This window comes from Columba livia, chromosome 1, assembly GCF_036013475.1.
Source record: "Columba livia isolate bColLiv1 breed racing homer chromosome 1, bColLiv1.pat.W.v2, whole genome shotgun sequence".
NCBI classification, from domain to species: Eukaryota; Metazoa; Chordata; class Aves; order Columbiformes; family Columbidae; genus Columba; species Columba livia.
In genome coordinates this window covers 22,516,443-22,542,582 of record NC_088602.1, presented here as the reverse complement: position 1 = coordinate 22,542,582, position 26,140 = coordinate 22,516,443, and the positions used below count along the sequence as shown (strand labels likewise).

Here is a 26,140-nt window from a genome sequence, read left to right as displayed (position 1 = left end):
TTTCTTCTCATCCCTGATCTGATCTTCTGACTGAGGCTATAGAGCAGAGATAAGACCGGCTGATACTGTAAAACCTGTAAGCCTCTCTTATCTGTCAGTGGTGCTCCTCTCCTGCAGAGGACAGGCAGAGGTGTGTGATGGCAGCTTTCCTCTTGTCCTTGGTTAAACGTAGAACTGCTGTTGAATTTTCTGTTTTGGAAGTCTGTGTTATACATTCATTAAACTAAAAATAAACTTGTCCTACACTGAAGATTTTTATTAAGTTTGCAAGTCTGTCCTGAGCTTCATGCAGATGTCTTTGCTAAGCTGCCTTTAATGTTATTATTTGTGTTCTGGTTTTGTTAGTCCTTGGTGATAGAGAGCAACATGAGAGGTTCTGCACTGGATTCTTCATCTGGTGCTCAAGGCTGGGAGTACAGGAACTACTCTTCTAGGTCCAAATACAAGAAACATGAAATGCAGACTTGCACTCCAGCCCCCCCTTCCCCCTTGCTGTAACTTTTGGGGAGGTGGTAGTTTCAATCCAGCCCCCAAGTCCTCTACAGACTGCCAGGGATTGGGGAGAGCTGTCAGTTCTCACATCAGCATGGATGCTCCCCTTTTAATGTGACTTAAAGTAAATATCTGTTAGTGCCAGAAAATGAACCTCTGAGGAATGTGCTACCTTTCTACCTACTCTGTGTGTTGTGATGTAGGATAGCAGAATCACTCTGGAATAGTTAGCTGGAGGTTTATTTCTTTTTTTTTTTTGCTGTCAGCTCCATGTTGTCCACTCTGCACTGAGGATGGCATTTCTTATTTCTCTCACTGGAGCTGAGTTACGGGTCTGCCTGGGTTATGCCCACAGCTCTGAGATTCAGCACAGTCCTCTACATGCATGTAGGGTGTCCCCTCTGCCATGTTGGGATTGCTGAACAGTCTGTGGTCTGAAGGTGGATGGCTAAAATATTCTGTCTGGTTGACAAGATAATATTCATCTTGTTCCTGCATTATGCCAAACTTAAGCATAGTAGGTATTACATTAGAAAAATTAGTGTAAAAGTTAAACAAGAACAAGATAGCCTACAGTTATTAGTTATTACACTAAGCAGTTACAAAGATGCTGTTTTCTACAAGGCATTTGACTGCTGCAGAAGACAGCTGAGAGTATACTGCAATTAGTCGGAATGAATTGGTTGCCAATTTCTCTTCTTGAATGTTTCCATTAACAGTTCCACTAGCAGTTGTAGTGAACCCTTAATGAATACAAGAAGCCACATAACACATGTGAGCCTGTGTGGCTTGGTACATGGTGTGTTCTGTAATGGCACCATGCAGTCGAGTTTTCCATCTGATTTTTACATAGTACTTCAACAACTTGCTATGATTTTTATCTTAGAAATGTTGCCGCAGTGAGGAGAATAGGCTGTAACTTAATTTTTGTCCTGTTATATCTTTCTTGTCGTCTTTGTTCTGTGTTAAGCACACTTGAAGAAAGGCATAAGTAGCAGAGCAGTAAGGATATAGTGGATTAATAATGTGCTGTTCTTGGTTTAACACTCAATCCTCAGAACTTGTAGTGCGATGCTGGAGCACCCTCATGGGTTGGATTGGTGTCTTACAGAGGTGTTCTGGTGGCTTGTGCAAGCAGTGAAATCCCCCAGCACTGCAGGCAGGATCTGGATGCATAAGCCTGTACTGAAGAGCAGGTCCTTCACCTGAGAGAAGGATGAGGTAAAATTAGGCCTTGCTTCTGCAATAGCTGGGCCAAAATCAACTTGAAGATTCTAGTCTCTTCCTGCAAATGACCCTTCCCTTTTGTCTTCTGTGTTACACGACACAGCTGCCAAGCTGAGGAAAGTGGTTTGAAGAAATGCTGGGATGGAAGATTATGGCTCACTGCTTGATCAAACAGTTCTTCCTGATTACTTCTGGATCAGTCTTGGTAGTCTTTCTTCCTCCTCCTCACAAAATAAGGGATATATGGATTTGAAACCCTGGGGTTCGAGGGAGGTTGTTTAAACTTTAATTCCCTGCTTTGTAGTCAGTTGTCTCCTTGAAAAGGTGGTTTTAGCTGTGTTGTGTGGCATATTGGCATGCTCTGGGTATGCCCACATGGTCAGGATATTTAAGTATGTTTCCCTCAAGATTGTTGTTCTGCTAACATCCTCTAGAGCACGGACTGATGCGTTTGGTGTGCTGTGTTGCTGTTTTGGGCAAATGTGGGTGTAAGATATGAGACATCTGGGGGCTTCACAGGGGATCAGTTGGGAGTTGCCCCCAAGAGTGTTGAGGGAGCCCCACTGTCTTCCAAAGCTGGTTCCACTTTGTGCAGGGCTGTCCCCTTCCTGTGCTGTAGCTCAGGTCACCGTTTAAGATGTGGCTCTGTCTCAGCTGTCAGTAGCACGAGTAAGGAAACAGGGTTGAGTAGGACATTGCTGGCTTTTTGCTGGTTGAGCGCTTTCCAGTGGCAGCAGTTGGCAGTGGTGAGGTGAAGACACTGTTGGATTTGTTGTGCTTTTGCAATAGGATCTGTCACAAGATGCAGAGGGACCTGCTCAGGCTTGGTTTGATTGGCATTAGGGCTGCAGTCTTCTGTGTTTGGTTCTTAACTGTATTGGGAATTCTAACAGTTATGATCCATGTCTGATCAGGACAAGATATGAAGCCCTATGTCTTCATAATAGATTAGATGCTTTGAAGAAACAGTATGTTTCTAATGTGCATGCTTTTTCTGCTGAGCTCTTCCAGCAAACCTGTATGTGTGTGCACACAACAAGAGACCAAACCCGAGCTCCTGAACTAATTGCTGTTTTCCCAGTGCTCTTAGAATTTAATAAAGCAGTGGGCTTGTCTTTGTCATCTGATTGCTGTTGGCTGATGGAAATGCAGCAACTCTGCTATCATGACTCTTGCTTTTAGCTACAGGACCCTCACCCCATTAAGGGTAGGAGCAATTCTGTCCATGTGTCTCACACCTGCTGTATAGGGCAGCTTAGTAAACAAATGGCTGGTCTAAGCTGGCTCGGACAAATCCAATGAATTATCTGCAGCCTGGTTCATTAACCAAGTTGGAAGGGTGATCATTGTGCTATTAGTGTTGCTAGGGGTGTATCTGTGCTGTCTGTCATTGTCCCCTCTGCTGCTTCTCTGTCAGTACTTAACTATGTCTGTAGCTGCAAATGCCCTTCATGTTCAGGGCGGGTGTGCCATGTAAATAATTAATAGGGCTTACATGCTTCAAACAAGTCTAGTTAGGCTTGGTGAGGGGAAGTGGCAGAAGATACACGGTACTGGATTTTCATTTAATGCATGTCTGGATTTTGCTAGAGCTATTCTAGATCTCCCCTGTAGTAGCCGAGGCTTTCCCCAAGACTTGGTCAGACTGATTATCTGCAGTTGCCTGAACAGTTATCTTCACCTTACAGCCTGTCTGCCTGTTGTGGATTCCTTGGATTTTTTTAAATTGTTTTTGATGTGTAATGAGGATTGCTCATAAGGGAGTTCCTATTGATCCACTAATCATTAGAACTTTTTTTATTAGAGGAGTCTCATGGCTGCATTAAACCTGTCTGTGACCTGTAGGGAAGAGGCTGTTCTTGGTCTCTGTGCTTGTAACCTGAGCGCATAATCTTTGAATCCCTAACTTCTCAGCCTTTGGCCCAAGGCTATACATTAGGCCATAAGGCGTTCTTAGGCCAGAATTGGTAGTTCCCTTTTGGATTAGTGCTTGTGTGGCATTTAGTTTAAAAAGGCATTTTTGTATGGTATTTCAGCTGGTAAATGAGTTCTCTTCTGGCCTGTTAAAAGGTGGCAATTTCAGGCATGGCAAAGTGCTATGAAGTGCTATTGCCAAAGGGTATGAAGAATGCATTTCTGTGCTTCATTCTGTGACTCTAAGAATATTTTGTTTTATGCTCCCCATTCTTTACAGCAGTCTAGTGTTCTTGCCTCTAGAAATAAAAAAATGAACTAAATCAACTCTATACCATTGTTAATGCTGGGTTACTATAAGTGCAAATAAATGCAAGAAGCTATAGTGGCTTCAGGTTACTTAAAACTAGAATTATCTTAACATACTGAGTACTTGACTTTTGGTGTTTACTCAAGGGGATATTAAGAATAAAAGGATAGAAGAAAAGTTTACATTATTTTTATTGATAGTATTTAATTGTTTGCAAATACTTAATCTTCTTTACATCAATATTTTAGCTTTGTAAAGTAGAGAGCCTATTTAATATGGAAGCAACTTCATTGATAATGTTGGGACAAAAGCACTGAACTGGATTGCAAGGATTATCTATTAATAGTCATGCTTCTTGAGCTTACATTTTGGGGGCTTAAGTTAGTTGTAGAGCACAAGATAGGTGTCAGGATAGTAGCTCACAAAAAATCAAGAGAGTTTATCTGATGATAACAGTGAATAATTTCAGTAACAGATGTAATAGGTATTGCTTCCATTTATTTAAAGGCTTAGGTTTTGTGCACTGGTTTTACGTTAACTGGAGGGAGGGCAGTTCCAGCTGGGATCAAGTTGGTTATATTGCTAGTGAAATCTTAAAGACGTGATTTGTTTCTGCTGCAAGTCTGTGTGTGGCTGTGTTTTTTGTGTAGTGTTGGGGGGTGGGAGGGTGTATGGGTTTGGTTTTTGTTGTGTGGGTTTTTTTGTTGTTTGTTTGGTTGTGGGTTTTGTGTGTGTGTGTTTTGGGTTTTTTTTTTGTTTTTTTTTTGGTTTTTTTTTTTTGTTTTTTTTTTTTTGGTTGGTTTTATTTTTTTTTTCCTCTCCTTCAAATACTGATTTTAAAATAGTCCTAAGAACTGTCTCTTGGTAGTCCTGGATGTCTTTATGGAAGTCAGTCATAGATGACTTCAGCTGACAAAGCTGTATTTCTAGTAAACATAGCTGGGGTGGTCTTGTTAGGAAAGCAGAAAAGCACCTCTGGAGGTGCAATTAACTCCTGTGTTTTGTCATATATGTTGTCAATGCTGCAGATGTGGACATGTGTACAGTGAGAACAGATGTTGTCTTGCATTGTCTTCAAGACTGGAAGACTTCTCTGGAGTGCTTGGAGAACAGAGGTTTACTCTGATACGTGTTAATGTCTGCCAGTAGTTTAGGAATGAGTGACTGTTATCCTCTTTCAGATTTTTCCTTGGAGATAAGATTAATAGTGTTTGCTTTAATTTTGATTGCAGTTGCTTGATGACTAATTCTTTCTGGAAATGAAAGCACTCCATAAACATCAAGGGCACTTGGTGGTAGATAGTACCAAGGTAATTTGGGAAGAAATATAGCTTTATGGAATGCTTGTTCTATCTTCCTCTGCATGCCAGATGTCTTAGAAAATGCCTTTTTAAAGATGATATCTGCACTTGACTAGGCACAGATGGGACAGTGTTTAGAGCCATGCCATAAGGCAGCCCTAAGCATGCGTACTTACACAATGAGTGGTGAGCAAGCAGCACAAACTTGGTAGTAGGTGGCAAAGGTTATTCTTGTTGCAACTTCAGAGTTGGCTTAATTTTATGGTGTACTTCTGTTTAACTGGGAACAATTGTGGGAAAAAGTCATACTTCAACAATATGCTCTTCTTTCAGACAAGTTGTGGGGGCTTCAGGTCTAAGTATTTTCTCTGTTGTGGGATTTGGTGTGCTCCTTTGCTGTGAACCTTGACTGATACCTTAAATAAGTATTTTGAGATTAAAGTTTTAGTATCTTGCTGGATTTCTGGTCACATGTCAGCAACTTGGAGAACTAAGTTCTTGAAACTAGGAAACTTCTCCAAGCTGCAGTCTTTTTTTTTTTGTGGTTTAAGATGAAACTTGCTGGCTGAAGTGCTTGTACTGGAGAAACCACTGCTGTCTTTTCCAAATGCTAAGTAAGTGGGGTGCACTGTGTGCTTTTAGGGCTACCTCTGCCTCCTTGTGGGCAGAACTTGCATGAGCATCAGGTTTCTCCTCCTGGGCTGTGTGTACCACAAGGTATCTGGGTGAGTGAACTGAGTATTGGTCTCTAGAACAAAAGGACATTAGGGAGAAGGTATCTTGCCCTGAGATGGTTTCCATAGTTTTAGGTAATAGCCACAGCTTCTCTTGTTTGTCGCAGCTATAGCTTTTGGTTATCTGATTCAGCTGCTTTTTTTTTTGGATAGCAAAGAGGCTGCGTTAGTGGCTGAAGGGAAGACCTCATGCAGAAAGATGAGTGGGAGCTGAAAAGAGGATGGTGAGAGACTTTGGCGGGTGTTGTGAACTGTGAGAAATGGGACAATCCAGGTCTCCTTCCAGCTGGAACTGGGCAGCTTAGGGTATAATCAGGATCCTTGCTCTCATTGGGACAAAAGTAGCATGTAAAAAAGGTGGTGTTTAAATGTGACTCTAAAAGCATAGCTGGTTTTGCCTGGTTAAGAGAAGCCTCTGATACACAAGCTTATTTCTGTTGTGCCTGTTTATTTTAAATCCATTTATTTTTTTCAGAGGCTGTGATGCTATGTTTTGTGACAACCTTGAATTAAAAAAAAACCCCTAATTTACAAGCATCTTTCTTCTGTAGGATGCAGCTGAAGTGGTTGCAGGGAAGCAGAAAAGATGACTTACAGTCAGGTCTGATCTAAGACTGACCTGAAGAAAAAGTTGTTAGCAGATGGGACCAAGGACCTTAATGCTAGTGGAGGGGTGTCTAACAAAATCAGGTGATAGCTGAACATGGCTGTCTCTTAATGATCTTATTTTGCACTGGGAAAAACACTTGCAATTTAATTTGTGCCTCACACCTTTTAAAAAGAAAGGAATATTTGAAATAATTTTTGCAGGTCAAAGACTTTGCAGAGAAGGGGAATATAGGAAGGCTTCCTTTAGAGGGTTAGTAGATAGTGATGAATCTCACATTCACTTATATATATGAAAATTCAAGTATTTTTAAAAGCAGAGTCCTCTGTACATGTTGTGGCAATATGGGATTTGGTGCACAATTATGGAAGGGAAATTGTTCATTATACATTTTTCCATTAGAGTTCCATGAAGATGAATTGACTGACTCATCACTGGAGATCTTAATCTTCCTCAAATAACATTAGAACACAGAGTAAGAGGCTAGAAATTTACTTTTTTGTACTGTGTGTGTTTGCATGCATGTGCTCACAGTTTCCTGACTCTGGGGCATGCTGTCAGCAGCTTGGAGATCTGGTAAAAAATTAACTGGAAACTGAAAATTCTCTTACTCAATTATTAGGGGTTATGCTGTTTCCCTAGCTGCCGAGTGGCTCTGAGAATGAATTCATTTCCCAGTCTATGGTAGAGAACACAAGTCTTTGATTATACAAGCTAGAGAAATATATTTAAGAGTACCTACAGCTACTGTTTTGTTATTAACAAATGCCTGTTACAGTTGTCTTCAGGACCCTTCAGGAAGTTTTACATAGATCTGCTAATGTTTGCTATCAGCAAAACATAAACTGGCACTCAATGTGGGTATGATCTTGGGAGTCTTTGGAACAGGTGCTTTATATAAACCTTGAAGGATTAAACCCTGGAGAAGGGCTAAGAGCAGGTTTCTGAACTTGAACAGCATCCAGCAAAGAATAAAGGAACAGAAATTGGTTATGCCTGAACTTTTGGCTGGAAAATACTCTTAAATGCAAAGGGCCACAGCAGTTACTACCCTGCTCATTACCTGCATTTGAAAAGTTTATCTTATGATTGGGAAGACTAAAGTTGAACTAGTGGCTTTTGATACACCAGGGTCTTAAGACCCTGGGATATACTGCATGACAAACCAACTGTACAAGAGCTGTGTTTTCAATGCTCAACCAATGTGTTTTCTGAACAGCAGCTCCAGGGAGAGGGGTAGAATCTTTTCCTTAGATGTGGTCTGCACCAATCTGGCATGTTTTGAGTCAACATGCTAAATGTTTTTAACCCCTTAGAATGAAATAGCAGGTAAGCCAATATTGGGTAGGACAGTGAGGTATAATGGCTGGAAAACTTGTCAGTTAATCCCAGTAAAACTCCCATGAGCTTCAGTGATGCTGAATCTATCTTGAAATTATTCAAACATGCGTTTTCTGTGTTTAAACAAGTGTTGTATTGCTGCTGTAAGGTGCTAACAATCCAAATTGTTATATAAACAAATACATCTAAATATAGCTGCAGAGGACTACATTCAAGACTTTAGATATCATTAGTGGCTACAAGACTTGAGTAATTGCTGGTTGGTGTGGTTTGTGGCCAGTACTCACAAGGTCACCATAGCAGGAATGAATGCACTTAAGCCAATTGTGGTATTTGGTTTCTGGCTTGTAGTTCTTCTCACTGCCTTGTCATAGACCTGGCTTTTCTATTTGCTTGCTTTCTCTGCTGAAGTACTAAGAATGAGGAAAGATTTGCTTTATTGCTAATTATTAATTTGGTGGAACTCTAAGTTTTTAACAGCTGGCAGTGTTCTGAGCTTGTGGCTGCAGACCGTGCCAAAGGAAGGGGCCTTGCTGGTCACCAACCAGTAGGTACACATTCCAGCAGTCACCTTGTATGGAATGAAGGTGCTGCAGGTGCTCAGCACATAATGAAGGGAGCATGTATTCGAGGGCATAGGCACAGGAGTGGCTTAAAAGCTGAACCCGAGTAGCATTAGGCAGTTTAAACTTCTCTACAGAGTCGTCTTCCTTGAGGAGCACAAAGCTCTTGCTGCGTACAGAAAGAGAAGCTCTTTTCATGAGGACTCTCTGCAGTCAACTTAAGGTTGAACTGTGTCAAAAATATTTTTGGCCTCCACAAGTGTTTGTTTTACGAATAAAAATGAAAGCATGGAGATGGAGTACAACACTTAAACCCCAAAAAACAAACCTGACATCCCGGTGCTCAGCCTGTGTCTTCAGATCTGTCTCTGCAGCCATCAGTCCCTAGGATTTGCTCACCACTTCTAGTCCTGGACTGTCTTGGTTTGATTAGTTGCTAAGCAAGAAGCTTCAACTTAACTGTAGTAAAACTGTATTGTATTGAAAGTAGTCTGAATATTTGGCGGTTGAACAATCTGCGCTGAAAGAGGCTTGCATAACACTAACTTGAAACATCTCTGTTCAGCTGTGGCTTGTGCTGTTGGTAGATCTGTAGGGACCTGTCAGAATTTGAGAGATTGAGACCTAAGCCTTATCTTTAAATTGAAGATTTTCCACAGTGCTCCACTCAAAATCATTTTTCAACACTTACTCCCATGCAGTGTGTATGGTGGGGAAGGGCCAGGGCTATCTACTGGGGCAGGGGTACCTTCTGTAGCTGAGCTGTTCTTCAGGGGTCCCTGACAAACAACCTCATTTTTTGCTCATATGTGCTTTGACCAGCTGTAGTGGTAATTCAGGCCCCTATTTCACCATTGGGCCAACATGTTTAGATACCTTCCTAATATGCAATGCCCTTGAAGATTCATTTTGGCACAGTGAGAGGCTGAACTGTAATACCCTTCAAGAGAAACTTAAATTGAGCAAGTAGGAAAAAAACTAAGTTTTTTATCAAAAGATGTTAACTCTGGCTATATGCATATTTGCAATTGATCTGCAGTTTTGTTTTCTTTTAAAAATTATCTTTTTGGAGATGTGTACCTTTAGGAGTGAAGTAAAGTAGACTTGGAAATCCAGAATGTATGTAAGATTGTCAGAAATCCCATCTTTAACTTCAAATTATGCTAAGCTTGGGAAATTATTCTGTGTAGTACTGTTGAAGAGTCAGATCACTGGTAGTTTACACTTCTGTGCAATGTGAGGTTATGGCAGCAATTTATAGTACCTGTGCGGTGACAGAGGATGGCAGCAATGTCTGCTGTTTCATGTTTTTGATGTAGATGGCTGTCAGCACAGCTGGATGAGTGTGACAGGAGCGGGAGTCTGAGTGCAGAACTTGTGGCAGCAGCACTGCTGTTGGGTGCAGTGATGTCTGTGCCAGCGGGTTGGGCCCACAAGAGCCAAAAGGAGTTGATGCAGGATCTTCTGAGGGATGCAGGCTGCCTCAGTGGGCGGTATTTGGGAGATGGAGAATAGGGAGGAGAAGAGGCTTGTGTTCTGCCTGATGAAGAGTCACCCTTGACAAGTCTGTTCTGGTCCATGATCTAATGATAAAAGATGTATTTTTAAAAAGTGTATCCCAAAAGGGTATGGAATAATTACCAGGGGTTATGGTTAGGTTTGTAGGGAACAAAGGTCAGGGAAGGGTTAAGACTTGCATGAATACTTGAGGCTGGTTTCCTGGGAACCCAGAGAGATCAGAAATGAATTGTTAAGTGCTGTTCATGAAATCTGTTACTTAAAGGCCCATTCAGTAATAAAAGACTTAATGGTATCTGGGACTCAAAGGATAGCTCAATTTTATGAATATGTCTTGGTACCCATCTCAGATGCACTGACTGCAGAGGCAGGAATGCTGGAAAGGAGTGGGATGGGGCTGGTTCCTGTTCCACAACGTTCTTCTGTGCTGCCAAGGGCTGCAGAGCCCCAGCTCTGACCTGGCTGCTGTGCCTCCTGCACTGGCTGACACAGGAAACTGCTGCTGGTGGCTCTGTGTGCTGAGATGAGCTGTACACAGCAGGGTGACCGTGAGCCAGCACTGTGCCCTTGTGGCCAGGAAGGCCAATGGCATCCTGGGGTGTATTACAAGGGGGGTGGTTAGTAGGTCAAAAGAGGTTCTTCTCCCCATCTACTCTGCCCTGGTGAGACCACACCTGCAATATTGTGTCTGCTTCTGGGCCCCTCAGTTCCAGAAGGACAGGGAACTGCTGGAGAGAGTCCAGTGCAGGGCAACAAAGATGATTAAAGGAGTGGAGCACCTCCCTTATGAGGAAAGGCTGAGGGAGCTGGGTCTCTTTAGTTTGGAGGAGACTGAGGGGTGACCTTATTCATGTTTACAAGGTAGGACAAGGGGTAATGGGTTCAAACTGGAACACAAGAGGTTCCACTTAAATTTGAGAAGCAACTTCTTCATGGTGCGGGTGCCAGAGCACTGGAACAGGCTGCTCAGGGGGGTTGTGGAGTCTCCTACTCTGGAGACATTCAAGACTCACCTGGACACCTTCCTGTGTAACCTCATCTGGGTGTTCCTGCTCCAGCAGGGGGATTGGACTAGATGATCTTTTGAGGTCCCTTCCAATCCCTAACATGCTGTGATTCTGTGAACACCTCTGAAATAGTTGCTTAGAGGTTTCTTTGTCATGTGTTTGCTAGTGACTATTGAACACTTGCTGGTAGCTGGCACTTCTTTAGTAATTTATTTAGTTGTGTTCCTGGCATATCCTAGCATGTAGCTCTGATTATCAGGATAAACAAGATAATGAAAATCACAAGGTGACTTTAGGAGCGGGTATAAGTGTATATAATACTACAGCTGGTGTGGTATTTAGCCACTCTTTGACTGTTAATAAGTTTGTTCACATGTGGGTGGTTTCCCTGGGAAAGGAATGGAGTAAGGAATTACCCAGCTTCCTGGTCTGTTTTTAAGTTTGTGTTTTTAATCAAGTACCTTTAGTCTATTTATATGCACACCAACTGGTATACTTGGTGAATACTAAACTGGCAGAAAACTTAGGGGAGTGTACACAAAAAAATGGTAGTGATGTTAAAGTCTGCTATTACATCAGAATAAACTCTGGACTCAAAGTTTACTTGTACTTTGAATGTTCTCACTAAATTTGAGGCAGAACTACCTGTTATGTCAGGGCTTGACTCTAACTTCAGCATTAAAGAAAACTCCAAGTTCTTCCAAATTTGTGATCTTTGGGATCAGCCTTATGTTGAGCTTCCAGCTCACTTTCAAGGTAGCGTGTGGGGAGCTGAACCTGCATTGCAGAACAGTCAAGCTGGGATGGCAGGCAATCCTGAAAATGTGACGTGTTTACTTTAAAGGGTCAGGGGTGAGAAGATTAATTTTTTAAAAGAACAGAAACAAGCCTCAAACCCCAAGACTCTTAACATTATGATATCTGTAAAAAGATTTTTGTAGTGTGTTGATGTCTGACTCATTTTTGTCAGTGCCTGGAGCTGCCAATACTGAGTTGCTGATACTAAGGATTATATGTGGAAGGATTTCCAATAATAAAAAGCAGAACTGATACAAGGCAGTACACCGTTGATGCTAACTGTGCTAAAAGCACCGGCCTAAAATTATTCCTACCGGTTCTTGAGTATACTGTGAATGTGGCTTATGTTCAGCTTGCTCTAGGAAATGCTCAGAGGGGTCTGCACAAACCATTGTAGGATGTATGAAGCTGTAGGGACAGACAAGTTTGAGGAGCATTTGAACTGGTTCACTTTGAGAAGTAGTAAGCAATTTGGGTGGAGGAACATGGTTTTTATTTTGTATGACTTAGGAATAGTCACAGATCTTGGAGGTTAATGCAGGTATCTGTTGTGAGATACTAGTTTTATTTTTTTTGTGTTGTTTTTTAGTGTGTAACAAGTTTTGTACTTGGCTTCAGGACAACAAAACTAGTCAATATAGAAAAGATCATGATAGTGTGGGTCAGTCTCTCTACCCTCTCCACTGTGTATACTTGTTATGTCTGTCTAAGACATCTGGCAAGGAAAAAAGAAGCTATCTTGAACAATTTGAAGTTATAGTACCAGTGCAGTGGTAAGCATTTAGATTAGGCTTTTTTGCTTTGAAAATAAAAAATAAAATTGAGTAATCTGATTGTATACTACTATAATCCCTTATTTTGATAAAGGACACTTTATAGTGGATTTCTGTTCCAAATACATAGCTTGGGGTTACTGATCTAAAGGTGGACTTCTTGTCAGGTGGGTGTGACAATAAGCTACTAAGTTCAGAAAAATGCAAAGTGAGCTTTGATAGGGAGTGTGCAGTACAAATCTTCACGTAAAGTCCTGTGGCCAACTTCTGCTTTCATCTGGAATGATGCCAGGCAGATGTTACCCAAACCATACAGTTTGGCAGCAGCTGAGCCTTTGAAATAAGGTGGATTCAGAGGTGGCTGTGATGAGATGGTAGAGAGTAAGTGGAGCCCAAGGACGGAAAGCAGCTGACATCTCACCAGACCAATTCTGGGCCTGGCCAGCCTGGTGCCATTGCCTTGCCTCCAGATGTGATAATGGTGCCTCTGCTGTCAGATCTTGCTGGCCTGGAGAACGTGGCACTTCTGGTTCAAAATAAGTCATTTGTGTGCTCTGTAGTAGGGAACTGCTGATATAGGCTAGCCTAGTCAACTGGTGAGCCTTCATCATTTCTAGTAAGAAAATGAGAATACAGCTCTATGCAGAGGACAAACAGATAGAATACTGTCTGTTCATGGATTCATCTGTGTAGGGAATAGGTAATGTTCTCAAACATTGTTCTCAGATGTTTTCCTCATGCATTATGCAACACATTTCCCTAATGAAAGCTGGATAAGAGCAAATGATTTTGAGTTACCTTCCTCTCCTGAGGAAAAAGCACTTACTTGTAGCTAGTGGTGTCTTCCATGGCTTCCTGTCATTGTCTTGCTCATAAATATTTGATACCTCTTATGTGATTATCTCTTAACAACTGTAGTTGTGCTGATTGGCAGGTGGTGTTCTGACTTTTTGCTCCACCCACTTACCAGTCCATGGTAAGAGATGGGCTTGAGACACCCCTCACATCTGGAGCCTGGCTTTGCAAGGCATCAAGATAGCTGGACTCTGAAGCTGATGTAATGTTAATGTGCTGGTAGTTTCAGAAAGAACGAACGGACCAAGCTGCAGTTGGTGGTTCTTGCTGTCCTAGCGTGACTGTGCTCCCTCACTAAAAATCACCGATGTATCACTGAAGTGACCTGATGGCCCCAGGGAAGTGTCCTCAGATCCAGTACTTTTGTTGGGATGGTAGTTTCAGATACAGGCCAAAAGCTGAATTCTTGCCTCCTCCTATGCCTGTTTTCTGAGGATTTTAGCAAGCTGCTGTCACATGCTTTATTCCCCATCCAAAAAGCATGCAAATAGTCTGAAAGGGAGAAATGGGAAGGAGGATAAACAAATTGCCAGGGAGGAAGGGACATGAAAAGCTGCTATAAGGGCCATGTAAGTAGATGTGACTCTAAAGAGAGGCTCGTACTAATGGGGTTACTACAGGTGAGAAGAAAATGCAAACTACTCTTCCCTTTCTACTCCAAGGAGAGGGATTTTTATTAGCTGAAGTTATAGATGAATTAATTTCTAACCTTTTCATTTGATACTGAAAATATTTTGCCATTAAACCTGCTCAGAGTCAGGGACAAGTTTAAACAAAAGAATCCTTTATATCTGCAGAGATGAATGGATCTCATGGCCTGTAACATCACAGATATCATCTCCAGGGGGAATAGAACTCGAGTACTACTGTGTCTTTTTATTAGGATTTCACTTGAAATTGTGCTTTGAAACTGGGTATGGGGGTCAGAGTCCTGAAACTGGGCAGATGGTTATTTCAAGTCCTGAAATACAGGATAATGCTTGATTATTTTTTTTCTTAGTTTTTTTTTAGTTTTTTTTTTTCCTACCCCCCCTCCCTCTTTTTTTCCTGAAATATATTAGAATGTTTCAGTGAAAGCCACATCTGGCTCTGTGCATGTGTATACTCTACACTTTCCTTCTGTGAATCCAATGTGGAGCAGTTTGAAAGTGCAAAACATATATTTCACAGATTACCATGGGGATCACTTTAATCAGCTTTGAGACCTGCTAATGCTGTAGAGATCTTTGAAGGACTACTGCTGTTTATCTTCATGCAGCCAGTGCAAGAAGGAATGGACGTCATGTCTCTGTGCCGTCGCTGGAAGAGAAGCGTCTCTTTAGGTAACTGTACAATGGGCAGCTGCTTTTGTTGGGCATTGCACTAAACTGTGGGTGGACAGAACAACAGCTTGGGGAATGCTTTAGAGCAAAAGGTCAGTATGTATTTGGTAAATCTTTCTAATCTAGCATTGGCTAGAAGCCAGTCTTGTAGGCCTCTGGGCTTTTAGTAGAATACAGATAGCTTTACATCGTGAGCATATAAATGGGAAAACATTTATTTTTCTTGTTTAAATTGTTCTCTTGGAAATCAAAATCAGCTGTGCTTGCAGCTGATATGCTTAAAGCTGTTAGTAAATTATTATAGGAACAGATGCATTACAGAAAGGAAAAAAGGCACTGTGTGCCAGAATACTAATAGAATTCTGATGTGCCAAAGATATTTTTAGCTTCAACCAACATTAATACAGGGAAACAAGCCTCAGAGGTGGGAGGAGGGAAGGCTGTAAGTGCTCTGTTCTAAGGATTAGCTGTGATTGTTAGTTGTGCTAAGGAGATTTCTGATGGCTGTTTTGGAGATGTTCACTAATCACCTAACAGATCCACTGCACTTGATAGTTATGTGCATGGCCCACAGACAGGATTACTAGTCGTGGTTATCCAAGGTGTATCTGACAAAAGTTCTAGAATTCCAGGATCATCCCTGAGCAGTGGGATTATTCAGAGGAGAGATGCTTACTGTTATTATACTCTTGGTATACCAAGTTCTCACAGAATGGGTGCTTCCATTGCCTCCTTCAAATCTTCCTTATTGCTGCTGCTTATGGAGCTTGTTTTAGTTTTGTGCTGTTAACTGGAAAAAATTGATGGCAAATTTCTTGTAGGATGCCTTGGTGCCTTTATAATATTTGCTAAGTTGTTGGAAACCTGGAGCATATGGAACTCATAGGTAGTTTTCTCAAACCAAGATACAACCCTGAAATGTTGATTGTTTGAATCAGCTCTTGGAAATACCTCTTACACATGAGCAAGTGTTTGAATTTGGATGTGAGGGGTTTCAGGGACAGCTCTGGAGGCTCCTCTGCTCACTGGATCTCCGGCATTTCTTGCCTATTTAAAATTCTGGTGTTGAACAGTAGCTGCTGAAGCTAAGTTTTCAACTTTGTGTTGGGCTCTTAGATCTAACTTACCTGCTGCCTGAAATTTGTTTTTTGAGGCTTCAGGTGTATTATTGATGCTCTTAAGTTGAACGTAATGTGCTATACCAGAAAACCTACTTGAAGTAGAGGTTATGGTGACAAGCTGCCAGCAAATACAAAACTGAGTTTGAAGAACAGCTAAGAAAAGAGTGGAATGGGAGTGGAAATTCTAGAAAGGCCATTTTTGTCCAGTGCAGTATAGGAGCTTAGAAACAACAATAAACCACTTGTTTTAACTGGTGTCAATTACTCATGCTGGTAATGGTTTTGTAAGTTTAGCCTGGGAGCTGGGGCAGTGGAAGAAGGGTCTAATATCTTTTTACTTCCAGTGATACAGGTTTAGCCTTGAAATTCAGCTGACAGTTGTGGCTATGAAGCATGAGGCAGAACAAGAATAGATTGTTTGTCTCTTGCAGCTTCATTAGCTCAGCATTATCAGCAGAAGCTGCTTGTTTTTGACATTAAGTGAGCAGGTACAAAATTATGTTGGAGATGGGGAAGAGCTATTTTAGGTCAAGTGCTGTTCCTCTTGTGGTTTCACCAAGGCTTTGTATAGGATTGTTACAGGGAATAGAATCGTCTGGCCTTTATTTTTACCATTCAAAGAAGCAAAAAAACACACCAAAGAGACCTTAACTCAGACCACAGGCGCCTTTAGGCGCCTTTGCTCTCCCATACCTGAGTATTCTGCCAACTCATTTTTGCTTTGAATAATGGGGCTGTTGGCTGTTCATACAAAGGAAAGGGAATATTATTGGGTGGACCTGCTTCTTGTCCCTTGCCTTGAAAGTTCTGTTTTGTCTCTTGTTTCAAGTATTTATACATGATCATACATCTGAATCTTCCCTATATATAGTTACTGCTAAACTATTTACTCCTGCAGTAGCATAATCCTGGCTGCTGCTTTTTAGTTCTCTGGAGTGTCCCTAGCATTCTGCTAGGAATATTTTGTTTGTTATTGACAACATTTAGCTGCTTGATCCAAATGAATTTGGGCCTATGCATAAAAATTCACGCTCCAGATGTCTCTGCTTGAAGCATGCAATTCCATTCACGATCTGATTGAGGCTGCTCTTCAAAACAAGATGTGTTTTGTGTCTTGAACATCTCTGAGTTAAGAACCTTCCAGTTTGTAATTCAAGATTATTCAGAAAGACCATTTGAAGTGTTGTCAAATCCAGCTGGAATTGGGGATAAACACAAGATAGAAGTGACTTAAATTCACACGACACATACTATCCCTGTTCAGGGTTACATTAACAGGGCCAAGCAAATGGAGTTTATGTTCTCCTTATTTTTGTGCTCCTAACAGTTGTTCTTTCAGCTTAGGCTACAAGAAGTCTTTCATGAACCTCTACAGTTCTAGTTGCCCACTGTGGGAGCTACTGATGCTATGTCTATGAACATTGCTTGATGAGGCAGATATTAACTACTGATCCACCTATACTATGAATATCTCTGCATCTGTCAGAACACGGCTGTCCTGTTTCAACATATCACCGGCAGATTGGTCCTCCTTGGATTGACCAGTACAGCCGAGGGGTTTTTTGCCTTAGCTGAGCTCCCAATTTATAGTGGCACTTTTTGCACTGATCCTTGAAGTACATTGTTAGGTGTTTGTACTGTAGGGATTTTTTTAACATTTTTATGTTCCTTTTTTTAAGACTGACACTTGTTGTAAGCTGCATGTTGCTCTCCAGTGTTCAATGTAAGCAAGCCCAAACCAGTGGCTGCTCACCTGTCTTTGTTTTTTACTGATTAAATAAAAATACCCCAAACTTGCTGTCCAAGTAGGTTGACAAGTGACCTTTTTTCTGTATGGCAGCTTCTGTCAGAGAGAAACTTGGGAGAAGCTCCTTCTGCGTCGCAGCTTCTCTTGCAGGACATTTCACTGTCTGCTCTTACAGGCAACTACTCTGGAGTTTTAAGTGATTTCTGAAATCCATAACCATTATCACGTTGGATAATTTTCCTGTCTGACAATACTCTTATTAGTCTTGTTAATTTCGATAATCTACACACATTGCATAGCTATGAAAAGAGAGGGTCTTTAATTTCCTTTGATATTTGGATTAGCTTGACTGATGATAACTTTTCCCTTGCATCTTGGTGTTCAGAAAGGCAGCTTCATTTGCTTAGTCCTCTCTTGTCATGCTTCTCAAGCTTTATTTACTCTTAATATTCTTTTTGGGGCTATTCTCTTCAGCTGAGTCAATTTCTGTATTGGTCTGTGTGTAGCACAGAAAAAGATTCCTGTCTTCAAGTCTAATTTTCTGCTTTGTGTAAAATAGCTTTTCTTCCTTGCTGAGCATATCTCTGCTAGAAAGGTTTGGATGTTTTTTTATGTTCTGACCCAAAGAGAGGAGTTACCTGAGAGCTTTAAGTCCTGCTGTCTGAAGTCTGATTTGTGCTGTTCCACAGCAATCTCAAGGTGCTTGGCCTGAACATAAGGTTTTTCCTCTACAGCTTTAGCTGTTGGCAGATAGAAGTTCAGGTTAGCTTTTAGAAATAAGATTTTGCGGAAGAGCTCTAATCTGATGTTTTTGCTCACTCAGTATCCTGGTAGTTCTGCTGGAACACAAACCCTAACCACACACACAAGCCCTATGCCAACAACAAACAGACCCCAACCAAACCCAAACAATTACAGGTATTTGAAGAGTTTGCCTGCCAGCTATACCGTCAGAACTGAGTTCACTTCTAACTTTTCTGTTTTATATTGTCTCTAGCCTGTAAGAGAAACCAGTACCTTCCCCAGGACCACATATAATGCTGTTTGTGTCCCACTGCATGAGCTGGTAACTGGATAGGGTTGATCTGACTGACTAGTCACCCAGTTCCAGGTATCTAACTGTATGACTTGTCTGCTTAGTGTTGCATGGTGGCAAGCATTTCATGCTGTTAGTGTAAAAGGCCCGTTGTGGGGCTCCTAATGCTTGGAATGATGGAGACAGAAGGATGGCTCTTACTTTGAGCATTACAGATATTTTCTCATGATACTCTGAAGGTTCTGTACATATGTGCTCTCATGTATTGTGTATGTTGTAGCTAGCTACCATCTTCTGGTAATAGAACTCATCATGGCCTCCTTGTTATCTTAGACTGAACCACTGAATGTTAGTATTCTAGTCTAAAAAGATTTTAACTGCTTATGCAGCCCTCAAGTTAGCAGAACTGACACCATTCACATTTTAGGTAACTCTGACATTTAACCTGGTTAGACACTACTAGAGCAGAAGCTCAGTGCTAGTGAAGTCCTAAGCTAAAATATACAGTACTTCACACTCTGCTCCTTTTTCCTACTCATGATTTACATTCCTGTGGAAATCTTATACTTGTTACTATTACATATAGAAGATTCTTTCTAGTAAATGACCTCTGTAGGAGTTCTGGCTGGCCTCAAACCCCAAGAAGCTCCCTTGGGAAAGCTGAGGAAAAGAATCCTCTTCCTCTCTGCTTTATAACTGCTTATTAAAATTGATGAACTTGTTAATGTTTCTATGATCAAAGTTAATTGAATATCAGACTTCATAACTGGGTCTCCTGAAAGCTTCAGGTTCCTGAAATATGTGTGTTAGTAATGTTCATGGTGCTGTTTACAGAATTTAAAACCAGCCTGAAGTAAAACAGATTTAGAAAAAAAGACTCATATTGCTAAGCAATATATTATATATTTAGCATATCTTTTCTTGATGTAATTTGTTTTACTCCTAAGATATAGGGTAAGTGTGATCTGGGCAGGAATACTCTGCCACGTTTGCTTCTCCTTTAGCAAATGAAAGATGCATTGTGTCACCAGTAACTTCAGGCAGAGCAACTCTTGCACAATTCTTGAGAGAAGTGAGAGGTGTTTTCCAGCTGCAGTATTAACTTCAATGCTGTTGGTATTGTGAACCCTGATATTTGCATGCAGATGATCTGAGGACCTCTTACTTTGCAGGGCATTCCTCTACAAAGAAGGAAGCATGTTTAAAATTACTCTTAATAATAAAGAGCTAGTAAACAAAAGCTCCACTGTGAATTATTGCACAACTTCCTTCAGATTTGAGTCAACATTTGCTTACAATTTTACACCAAATACTGTAGAAGTTATTTAAATAAAAAAAAAAGACTTAATGACCAACATTAAGTTGTTGGTTTTTTTCACACCTTGAGTTATAACCAGTTCATATCCCAGTCCTAGTGGGAACGAAGCTTTCCTGGAGGACCTGGTGGCTGAGTTCATGCCTTGCATCTCCTGGGACAGCACACTGTGCACCCTTATGCATCTTTAGATTCACTTTCAAGTGCATTTACATTGAACAGTGAAGGCAGCAAATGAAATTGTGCAAGAAAGACTGTATTTCAGGTAAAACCAACTCAGCCAAGCTTTGAAATAATTGTTTATATATGAACTTGACAGCTGTGAACTGCAGAACTTCTCATTTGGTGTCATCTTTGGTACTTGGTTTGTGAAGATAATCCTTTGAAAAGGATGTTGTCCTAAGAAAGTGGTGGTGAGTCACTGAATCTGGGGTGGCTTGTTAAGAGCAGACTTTGCGTTTTGGTGCAGGCAAAAGTCACACTTGCACACACATCTATCTCAGATGTTCAGTTTGCTTACTCATTTCTTTGAGGCTAAGCCTGTAACAATTACACCCCGTTTTCTGTAAATGAGAAAGTTTGGAGGTTTTTGGTGAGGCTTTCTTTTTCACTCTGAGGAAAGCTGTCTTTCCAATGTGTCTTAACTGAAAACTGCCACTTAAGACAGTTGGGAGGATGTAAAGAATTCTGTATGGTTGCTTTGACTTGTGACTGTTTAAGCTTACCCTTAGTTCTTGGTGTTAGAAAGGACCTCTGGACCACAGTCCAACCATAGAAAGGACCATAGTCCAACTCTGCTCATGTGGGGCCAGCTTCTCTAGTTCGGTGTCCTTTCTTCTACTAGATCCTAGTCCTGTTAAGTGTATAAAATTGGTAGGATGATTCTTGGCTGTGGCCCCTAGTAATGCTTTAGGTTTTAAGTGTGATGTGACTAAGCCTGTCTGGTGAACTTCTGCATTACAAACCTTCTGTTCCTCATACCTTGTGGCTTCGCTGTCTTAGAGGTGCTGAAATTCCTTATTATCACATGTTCTTAAAAATGGAACACATGTTAGAGCAACCAAGCACCTCACCAAGATGGAAGACAGAAGTAGTAACTAGGTGGCTAATCTCTTTGAGAGAAGTGTTATAATTTCACTAGGAGTGACTTCTGACAGTTGGCAAGCATCCCAAGTGACTCATCTTAAAAAACCACTACAGAATTCATAACACTTTATTTACTTAATCATAGAGAAGCTATGATTATTACTGAGCAGACATTAAGGAGACAGATATACATGGAAAATGTCATCTTTGCAGGGCCAGTGAAGCAAGAGCATTAAATTATAATTGGTTGCTTTTCAAGTGTGATAACAAATGTAATGCCAATTTGGCAAGGCACCAAGCCTGGTTTCTCTTAGAGATGAGAGAAAGCTATAAAATCTCTTTATTTTTGTCAAGCTTTAATTCCATATTTTTTAGAAAATAAACTTTTAAAAATAGTGTGAAGTAAGAGCCTTGAAGAAACGAATGGGCTCTACAAAAGGGGGCTGTATAACTCAAGTCTGACTCATGGAGCTGTAAAGAACAGTAGGAAACAGTATTATACTCCAGCAGTAAGGGTCTCATGCTTCAGAGCTGAATCTAGACATATTGGACACTGTTTAAGTTCTGTAAGGTCCAAGTTCTGTAAAGTAGGTAGTAATCATAGTGTTGAATTATGCTGTTCCACTAACTCTTTAGTACTTTCTCAGAATATCTATGGGTAGGCTGGCTTACAAGTATCCTCTGAGTTTTTCTAATGTCAGGCTTCTATTTACTTTTTCATGTTTTCTGCTCAAGTCTATTGAGACTTCAAGGTTTCTTTCCTGAAGATGAGTGGCAATAATCACTTAATGGCATGTTTTGATTATTTTCTGACTACTTCTGGCTGGTACAAAAGTTCTGCTTTCCCTTCTCCCTGAAGTGTGAGTTACCAAGCTGACAGCGGAGTAGGTGGTGACACTGGTGGTGGATTTTCATTATTTTGGGGATGAGGGGAAATACTGGGAAGAGGACTAAGAATGACAACAGCAGAGCTCGGAAGAGACAAGCTGAGCCAAATGAGATCTTCAGCAAGTGAAGAGAGCTGCCCTACTAGCACACCAAAACCATGCTAGGTTCTTTTTGTAGAATCAGCTTCCTGTTATCAAATTGTCTTGATTTCTGAACATTACAATGAAGTTAGTGTCATATACAAGATGTAAGTGTGAGATGATATAGGCTTAAGATTGACGTAGTTATTATAGAAGATTCAGAGTCTGATGTAGCTAAACAGACTAAATGAACAGGCTATGAAGTACAATGGTCTACCATTAATATGCCCCTTGAAGCATGATTAGTTTTATCCAAAATAAATAGCATAGCAGTGCTGCAAGTTCTTGGGTAAATAACAGAAGATGCAGGTCTTGTGGGAGAGAAATCTTTCCAGAGTGAGAAGTTGGTCTGCTCCTATGTAAAGTCAATGAGTCTGATCCCTTTGGATCCAGGGAAGTATATGTTGCTCAATAAGAGCTGTTCAGGCTTCAGTTTCAATTTCTGCCACTGCTGGGGGTGGTCAAATCTGTGTTGTCTTTATCCATAGCCTTTCTCAAACAAGGAGCAGAGGTTAAGTTGCTTTCATGTGGCTGATGGTCTGTATGTGGTCAGGTATCCTGGAGGGGCATGCTTTCTGAGGGTGGTGTGGCCTCTGTCACTGCTGCCCACCAGAAGCTCCTCAGAAGCTCGGGGCTCCTCAGCCTTTCTAAATGCAGGGCAGGAGAGCATCTACAAGACAGTAGCACAGATCACTGCCTGTGGGCTTCTGGATGTGATCTCCTTAGTAACGGGGGAGTGAGGTGGAAGGCATTCCCGATGGGCAGGATTACTGGATAATCTTCCAAAATGAGGCTTATTACACTAAGAGTTGAAGCAGCTGACTTGAGCCACTTCCAAAAATGAAAACCTTCCTAGTATAGCTGTTTCTACACACGTGCAAGTCTGCTTTGAAAATATTTCAGTGCACCTAAAGAATAAGGCAAGTGTTGTTGTCCTTGGGGCACCTATCTTGGAGAGAGCAGCCAAGAGCATAGTGCGTTAAGTAAACCTAGATACCTCTGAACTTCACCAGTGTTGACTCAGTTAATCCCTAAAGTTGTGGGAAAGCTTTGTGATACTTTCCAGTAATGAGAACTAGTAAGCAAGAGGATTTCAAACAGCAGAGGGTGTCATGAGAAAGTGAAGCAAAAAAGGTCATTGGGAAAAAAAAAACAACACAATTTTTACAGCATTTTTGTTCTACAGTAATTGCACTTCAGGATCTTGAAAACAGATGAAAGCTGCTTCCTTGCACTTAATGCTCTTAAGAGTACTGTTTGATCTCCTTTGCAGTTACACAACATTAAGTCATTGGGGTAGAACAGCAAATATCCAGTAGTGCTCTTAGCCCTGTTTTTCTGAAGGGGAAAATACAGAGTCAGCAAGGATCAAGAGATCCTCTGTGTTGGGGCAAGCTTCTTCAGGCAGAGTCATCTGATATAGTAGTATGATGGCATAATATTGCATACTGCATAGTCTTGCATATTTGACTTCCTAAATTAGTCTTTTTTCACAAAGTAAATACTAGAAATGGGGTGTATTTTTGCTGTCTGTAGTAGCATCAAGTGAAATGAAAGGAAATAAATTAGCCTTACACTTACAAGTTCAGCTTAATGTCTCCTAAATATGAATTCACAATGTGCAACACTTGCTTTGGGCAAGAGACAGTGCTGTTGAAAGTGCATTAGTTTGTAAATTACATTAGTTTTATTGGCCGTCTACTAGCATGGCAAAGTTGTTTTTGGATATTGGGCTGTGTTGTGAGATGGATGGGTGATGTTGCCCTCCAGTGGCTGATGACTAGAGGATACAGTCTGGGATGTAACATAGGATGTCACCTTAGATCTACTGTCTGTTTTTTTTAAAAAAAGACAAGTACTGGTAATGTATGAGAACTTAAGTGTTCAATATATTAGGGTTGTACTAGGACTGAAGTTTTCCTTCAAGCTGCAGTTAAAGACATGATTTCAGAGGCTTTTCTATTCACTGCAAGAGTCCTTTTTAGCCACTGTCTGGACAGATTGGTTTGTTGCAGTTATGTACAGAACAGAAAGAGCTGCTGGATTTGGTTTTACAGTAGTTGCTTTTCAATGTTATCTTTGAATGGACTCTTCAGATAACCCTGAAATAGCACTTTTACTAGATTCTAATGAAACAAGTTGTCTTCTTGTCTAGGGCTGCCTGTGCTAGCTTGTAAAACCATGGGTTATTTCATAAACTGATACTCTTATCTAGTATATTTACTGCTCAGGTAATATAAAGTATCTCCATGGCTCAGCATGAAAGGGAAAAGCAATAAATCTGACTCCAATAACTTAGGTAATATTTTGAGGCTTGACAGAGGAAATAGCTAGCTCCTTTCCCTTATTTTGGCCTTCTCTTAATGCTAAGCTAAACAATGCTTCATAGGACTCAAGTCATTCCAGACCAGTTGAAGAGGAAAATTAAGTCAAAGATTTCAGCTTTGAAGCTGTAGGTATAAAGAAATATTTTTTTTTTTTGGCCTTTTCAGTCAGAGTCTCTGAGTACAAACTCTCCAGCTGGCCCCCAGCGTGACCACCCTGTGCAGGGTGCTGGGTGGATGGTGCCCCTGGCAGAAGGCAGCTTGCTGAGCAGACACAGATGGAACTGGCTGTGCCTCTGGGGGCCTGGGTGAGGTCAGGCAGGGATGTGTCGCTCGGCCATGTGGGATGTGGGGTGTGTGTAGGTGGCACCAAGGGACTGAATCATAGAATTGTTTAGGTTGGAAAACACCTTTAAGATCATTGAGTTCAGCCATTAACCTAGCACCGCCATGTCCACCTCTAAACCGTGTCCCTAAGAACCTCATCTAGGTGTCTTATAAACATCTCTGGGGATGGTGACTCCACCACTTCCCTGGGCAGTCTCTTCCCGTGCCTGACAGCCCTTCCAGTGAAATAAGTTTCTCCTCTTATCAAATCTCAACCTTCCTGGCGCAACGTGAGGCCACTTCCTCTCATCCTATCGCTTACTGCTTGGGAGAAGAGACGGACACCCTCCGTGCTACAGTCTCCTTTCAGGTGGTTGTAGACAGCGACAAGCAGCGGCCCGGGAGCCCCGCGGTGGGTGTCACCCCGCTGGCCGCCCGCGGTCCCTCTTCTCCCCGTGGGCTGTCCCGCCCCGCGGGCTGCGGAGCTCGGAGCGGGGACCCGGCTGCTGGCGGGGGCTGCTCGGCGCCGGTTCGGCCCGGCCCAGGAGCTCCCGGGGGCGGTGCGGGGTCTGCGCCCCTCCCCGCGGGGCGGAGGCGGCGGGTCCGGCGCTGTTCCCCGCTGCCAGCTGGCTCCGGGCGAGCCCCGCCGCCCCCTCCCCGGCCGTCCATTATTTATCAGACTTCACGGCGGTAAACACCGGGGAGGGTGGGTTTGCAGTCGCTGTTCGCCGCCCATCTCCGGCCCTTAGGCGGTGGCCCCGCCGGGAGCTGCCGGCCCGGCTCTAGCGGGGCAGCTGCTCGCTGACCGCCTCCCCTCCGCTTTCCCCGCAGGACCGGTCTGCTCCCCCTCGGGCTACAAGAAGGCGGATGATGAGATGTCCGGAGCCACGTCCTCGGCGGATCTGGACGAGGCACCAGCCCGCACCATTCACTTGAACCAGCCCCAGCAGAGCAAGTTCCGTGACAACTGGGTCAGGTACGGAGAAATCTCTGCGTTTCCCCTTCCGTACGGCTGCGTGCACACCCCGGAGCCGTGGGCAGGGAGGGCTCTGGTCCCGCTCCTTGCCCCCTGTCCCTGGGCAGACCTCTCTTCAGCACAGAGTAGTGCCTCTGCCGGGGCGGGAATGGGCACTAGGGTCTGAGTAGGGGTACAGGGAAGGAGGGATCCAGCGGCAGCACGGGGTGAGTTTCATGTAGCAACAGCAGTGAGAACAGGGAGCTTGCAGAGCTGCATGGGGAAGATGCATGAAAAGGTCGTCAATTCAGTAGGGCCCTCCTTCAGGAAAACCACTGAATTTTGGAGTAACAGGACCTAACCTAGTACTCCTAGATGTAAGGGCTAACCTATGAAAACTTATTGTGGGTTTTGGATAGAATCCACTATGTAGACTCCA

The 26,140-nt window shown here is 42.2% G+C and overlaps 1 protein-coding gene across 8 annotated transcripts in view; it reads left to right on the top strand.

The window, feature by feature from the left end:
• Positions 1–26,140, top strand: part of ATP8A2 (ATPase phospholipid transporting 8A2) — a 340,707-nt gene that overhangs the window by 14,583 nt on the left and 299,984 nt on the right. For 3 of the 8 annotated variants that reach the window (XM_065050307.1, XM_065050340.1, XM_005501437.3), the window contains exons 2-3: positions 14,611–14,762; positions 25,578–25,722. In XM_065050307.1, the coding sequence (XP_064906379.1) occupies positions 14,693–14,762; positions 25,578–25,722 (215 nt within the window). In that variant the 5' untranslated portion in view covers positions 14,611–14,692. Of the gene's footprint in view, positions 1–14,610; positions 14,763–25,297; positions 25,453–25,577; positions 25,723–26,140 lie in introns of those variants that run through there. The other 5 variants (XM_065050318.1, XM_065050316.1, XM_065050290.1 and 2 more) reach the window with 3 other exon arrangements.